At 45.0% G+C, this 6,000-nt stretch overlaps 1 protein-coding gene across 1 annotated transcript in view; it reads left to right on the forward strand.

Annotated features, from left to right (window-relative positions):
- ARSH (arylsulfatase family member H) overlaps positions 1-2,584 on the forward strand; it is a 62,318-nt gene extending 59,734 nt beyond the window's left edge. The window contains exon 13 of the mRNA XM_070603597.1: positions 2,232-2,584. Within this exon, the coding sequence (XP_070459698.1) occupies positions 2,232-2,524 (293 nt within the window). The 3' untranslated portion in view covers positions 2,525-2,584. The remainder of the gene's footprint in view (positions 1-2,231) is intronic.
- The last annotated feature ends 3,416 nt before the right edge of the window (positions 2,585-6,000 follow it).

A 6,000-nucleotide genomic window follows, 5' to 3' on the forward strand; every position in this document is an offset into this window, starting at 1 on the left:
AGACCAAGAGTCACATGATTGGAATGTCCCTTTTACAGTAGTCACAAGATGGCTTTGCTGGCATAGCAATTCGATGAACATGCCAGGCTGGTTGTCACAAGCTGGACAGTCATAAGGTGAGTGTGGCAGGTCAGCAATCAATCCTTAGTTTAGGGAGAGATGCTTATTCTTAAAAAAATGCCAATGTGGGGGCATCGTTCTTGTTTTTGGGGCATGCATGCTCAACGGTCATGTCAGCCCCTTTTGGAAAAACAAGGTCGGGCCAAATAAGTTTTAACCCAAATGGGCTTCCTCATACACTCCAGTATATCCTGTTGCTTGTCATTTATTTACCGCCTGTTTACACTGTTATCTTCACTTAGCGGGAATTTATGAAGACAGTTACAAGGTGGGCTCCTTTCTATATGTGTCTTTCAATAAAGAATTACATTTAAAAGATCCTTTGGCTGTGGCAGTGATATATTCATTTACGCTCATATATGCGTCTCCCATAAAAAAGTGCAAAACATGTTGACATAATTCTCAGCAACCGTAAAGAAATTTAAGGCTATAAATGGGAACTTAGAGGAATTCGGTTAGTTTTTTGTTTCTCACAACAAAGAGTATGGGCAGTCCCCAAATTGGGAGAGAAGAAACTCATAATTACAGTACAGCTACTATAGCGTGGGTATTTTTTTCCTTAACAGTCCATAAAACTTTATGAGGCAAGTACCATAATCTCCATTTTCACACAAGGAAAATGAGTTTCGGAGTATTTAAGTAATTGCCTGCAATTATGCAGATGTTCATTGCAGAGAGAGTATTTGAATTCATTGTCTTTTCAAATTCACCAAACCGCACTGCTGTGTGTCAGGTTGCCAAGCATTGTGTGTTTTTTTGACTCTTTTCTTTGATTCATTCTGGTGGGAGGATGGGAAATTCTTGGCCTTTTTGACACATTGTAACTACTGATGTTTAAAGATAAAACTGTTATACCAGCGTTTTAAATATTTCCAATTGTATCTAATTACTAGTAGCTTGAGATCTAATCTCATCCATGTTGGAAAAAAAGACAAAAACCTGAAAAGGCTTTTCTTCAATAATGATAAATTTTGAATCACTTTTTTCTTTGTGAAATTTTATTTCTATTTACCAGTTCACCACCTCCGCAGAATTTTCTCCTAATATTTTTAGCTTGAAATTCTTCTCATAGCCACTTTATCATGTTTCTTCACAATAAAAAATAGTTATAAAATTATTATTTCTTGCTTCCCGTGATTATAAATGTTAAGAAATATGTCTGCTTAATTGGGTTATCAATAGTATGATTAAGGTATATAATTTATCAAAATGCACATAAAATGTATAGCCCATTTTGGTAACTAGTATAAACAAAACCTGTTATTTTGTTAGAAACATATGTGTTAATCATATGGGGCAGGATGTTCCTTCAAGTAATTCCTGTATTTGTAGGTGAATCTTATTTAATGCCAGAACAAGGCAGTATGCAGCATCACTTTCATGCTAGCTTTCATTTTTATAGCTCTTGGAAAACTTTCAAAAATCCATGAATAGAGATGGGGAGAGTTGTGTTATGGTGAAGTCATTCACCAGATAATCGTATAGTGACTGTCCCAACCTGCCGGTAGTATATTTTGGGATCTAAAGAATCTAAAGGAAGGAGATGGGGGAGACCCTAGACTGGAATAGGGGTGGAGGGGGAGCCAATATGGAGGAGGTCTCTATGCTCTCAGCTAATGTGGGCATCGGGGTGGAGCTCAGCTCCGACCTCAACAAGAGCCCTACAGCATTGTCTGTGGATGGACGGGAGAGAGAAGCATGCACCCACCGCAGGACTGTCTCCAAAAAACCAAAAAAAAAAAAAAAAAAAAGATAAATAAATAAACAAAACCCCCAAACAGCAGTATATCTTTAAAACTACCGTCTTCCTCCTAGAGTTCAACTGATGCAGAAGAAAGAGCACCAAGGTGACGACACAAAAGCATCTTCGGATTTTACACAGTGACATTTCTTTCGTGGGCACGAGGCAACCATGGTTCCACTCATCTCTTCTGCTCACAAGTGACTGGAGATTCTGTCAAACACCCCATTACCAGGTTCACACTCGAATGCCATTGTCACAGGAGGAACACCTCTGGCCTCAGACCTTCTGCAGGTTCAAAGATCATCCAAGAGCCTTCACTTGCGTTGAGAATAGCTGCCCCCACAACTCATTTTTCTCGTTTTACCAGATGCTTCCATGTTTGCTCCAATGAGAGGAAAGATTGCTTACCTCCAGATTCAGAAGTATTGGTGTGTGTTCTCGGCATACTGTTGTCACCAGGTCAACGTCTGTACAAGCCTCGGCTCTGCCTTCCAGCCCACGGGAGCATTTCCACTTTCCTTCAGGTGTCACCTATTTTTGAACTTTCTTTCTTACCGTATACCTTGTATTGTGTGGGTGCCCTTGTCCTCTCGCTCCCTTCTTGTCTTAGGCACAGGATGTTTTTCGTATTCTTTTTCCAGCCCACTTGGGAGGAGGTAAATTCTGTAATGCAACTGAAACTTGCCATCCTATTTTGAAATATATTTGCCTGCTTGGGCAGACTTGTGCCATTTCTTGCCCAACATCCGGCTTTCTCAACCTCAGCACCGCTGACTTCTGAAACAGCATAGTCCTCTGTAGTGGTGGGGGCTGTCCCGTGTTTTGCAAGACGTTAGGCGGCATCCCTGTTCTCTTGATGTGGGTTAAGGCTGCCCCAGCTAGAGAAGCCCAAGGTGACCTGGCCTACATGCCAAACTATATGACCCAGTGGACTTTTTTTATGGTATAAATTAGGACCGCCCCAGGGAGAGAAGCCCGGGGCATCCTCACCTGCATGCCGATCTATATGGCCAGATTCGTATCCAAAGTTATATGACCGCGCAATAACCAGACCCCATCTGCACTGAAATCATTTAATGACTTTTTACATCATCTTTTCTTTTCTCCAGTGAAGATCAGTCACGTACCCATGCCTTATAAAATTAGCCCTAACCCTCAACTCGGGGCAGCAGCAGGAGCTCTGACTGCCCATGGGTCCTGTCCCCCCAGCTCTGCGCCAGGGCCGTCGCAGCGGGGGCAGCGAGCAGCAGCAGCAGGAGCTCTGCCTGCCCATGGGTCCTGTCCCCATGCTATTCCACACTATTCTCTAAATAAAAGAGCACTACTGCCAGATCTTGAGAGTCTAAGAAATCTTTCTTTTTGACTCCTCGGCTCACCGACCCCGCATCATTTCTGGTGGCCCGTACGGGGACTTGCTTCATCGGCTTGTGAGCTCGAGTTCTGGTAAGTGCCCTTTTCTTCCTTGTGCCTTTGTCTTTTTCGAGGATGGATCTAAATTCACTGCTCCATCGGGAACTTTCTTGGATGGCTGTATGAATCCACGTTTGCTGCCCATGGCTACTCTATGGGGCAAATTGTGGCATTCAGCCTGAAGAGATTCAGTACCTTAAGCCTGAGGGTGATGGAAAATGAATTAATCCATTCCTTCCTGCTCTTTTTCAAGGGTGGATCTAGATTCACTGCTCCATCGGGAACTTTCTGGGACAGCTGTATGAATCCACGTTTGCTGCCCATGGCTACTCTATGGGGCAAATTGTGGCATTCAGCTTGAAGAGATTCAGTACCTTAAGCCTCAGGGTGATGGAGAATGAATTAATCCATTCCTTCCTGACTCTATCTCTAATAGACAAATTTTACGTGGGCGCGGGTCGGCCACTTAAGTCATTAGGACGGCCACCAATCTCCAAGACTCCCGTGGAAGGTTTCTTTTCCTAAGGCTGGATTGGGATCCCTCCCTCTGGCACCTGACCACACTCTGAACTGCGAGGAAAGTGCCACTCGGGACTCCAGGTCAAGGAAAGTACCAAACTCTAACCTTTGGTGGAGTATGGGAACCCCTTATTGGGAGAATGGCTCCAGGATGCAATTGGGTAGAATGTCCCCCAGACGGGCGGAAAATTCCTCGCTGTCTTTTTCTCTATCCTTTTATCCCGGGGACCATTCACCAGGCACCTATTACTGTCAGGCAGAATAGGGAAGATGTTCAAGGGATGCCCCCATCATCCCTTGCTACAGGAACCCCAATGGGGGGATTTTCAAGGTAATGGCTCCTTTTCTCTCTCCTTTTCTCTCGGGGACCATTCACCAGGCACCTGTTACTGCCAGGCATAACAGGGAAGGTATACAAGGGATGCAATGCCGGGGGACGCCCCCATCACCCCTTGCTATAGGAACCCCACAGTAGGAACAACGGGTAGGACGCTGCCCTAGGTTCAGGGGGGATTTTTCACGGTAATGGACCCGTTTCTTTCGTCTCTCTTAAGAGTTACAATGGCCATTTTCGTCTCCGTTTGAGCTTTGCTACTGGGAAACAAATAAATCTTTAAAGAGTAAAAGGCTTCACCCCTGGGAGCCCCAACTTTGGGTTTCTGGGCCTGATCACCCCAGCAACCCTAAGTGGGGGTGCCCTCTCTTGACAGCTGACTCATTGAGTATTTTAGTCACCTACTGAGTCGGTTATGAGGGTAGGAGACCTGTGATTTATTCTGTGAACTGTCATGCTAGCGTAGTGTCCCCCAGCACGGGAACTGTTGTGTGACTCTTATCTTGATAACCCTCTGGAAGAGGCCATGAGGGTGAGGTCTGATCTCTTCTTTTCCTTTCTTTGTCTGTTTTGCTCATCATCTCTTCTGTTGTCACCAAGTCGAGGTTAAGTTCAGGCTAGACCTGAGCAGAACCTTGACCTTCTGTAAAATTGGAAAAATAAGTCACGTACCCATGCCTTATAAAATTAGCCCTAACCCTCAACTCAGGGCAGCAGCAGGAGCTCTGACTGCCCGTGGGTCCTGTCCCCACGCACCAGCTCTGCATGCCCATGGGCCCTGTCCCCATGCCAGCGGGGGCAGTAGAAGCAGTGGCAGCAGAAGCTCTGACTGCCCATGGGTCCTGTCCCCATGCTATTCCACACTATTCTCTAAATAAAAGAGCACTACTGCCAGATCTTGAGAGTCCAAGAACTCTCTCTTTTGACTCCTCGGCTCACCGACCCCGCATCACTCTAATCGCCACATACCAGTAACACCCATCCCCTCTGCTGTCGTAAGAACCAAAAATGTCTCCAGACATTGCCACATGGCCTTGGGGATCAAAATCACCCCTGGTTAGGAACCACTGGCATACCTGCACCATTTTATAGATAGGCAACTTCAAGGACCAAAGAGTAACAGGGATGGGGGCTGACTGTTTCCCGCTCCACAGAGAAAAGGCAGGGGCCTTGAATGGTGGGGGATGGTTTCATAAACTTTTCTCTGTTTCCACAAGGTCAACTCATCTCTACCTCAGTTAAAAAAGAAAAGGGCAGGTTGTAGCATAATATGAAAATGCGGTCCAACTAAGTTTATTTTATTTTATTTTGTTTTGAGGAAGATTTGGCCTGAGCTAACATCTGCCACCAATCTTCCTCTTTTTTTGCTGAGGAAGACTGGCCCTGAGCTAACATCCGTGCCCATCTTCCTCTACTTTATATGTGGGACGCCAGCCACAACATGGCTTGCCAAGTGCTGCCTATGTCCCCACCCGGGATCCAAACCGGTGAACCAGGGCTGCCGAAGCGGAACATGCAAACTCAACCGCTGCGCCATCAGGCTGGCCCCTGAAGTTTATTTTTAAGTATGTAAATCCACAGCAAAAGGACTAAAAAATTTTTAAAGTAAATGTTAAATATGCAAATCTTTGTGTGATGGAGTCATCGGTAATAACTTTTGCTTCTTTGTGTTTCTTTCTATCTTCCAAATATTAAATGATTGCGTTGCTTCTCTCCGAAGGTTTTGTTACACAACGTTGTAATGTCAGGTTTGTGAGGGCATGCCCTTTCCTCTAAGTGGACGTGTGAAGTTCTGTTATAGACACTATCCCAACGCCCGATTATAAACCCATCCATGTTAGCAGCACAGAGGTATTTGCTGTCAACACCTAGG

This window comes from Equus przewalskii, chromosome X, assembly GCF_037783145.1.
Source record: "Equus przewalskii isolate Varuska chromosome X, EquPr2, whole genome shotgun sequence".
Taxonomy (NCBI): Eukaryota; Metazoa; Chordata; class Mammalia; order Perissodactyla; family Equidae; genus Equus; species Equus przewalskii.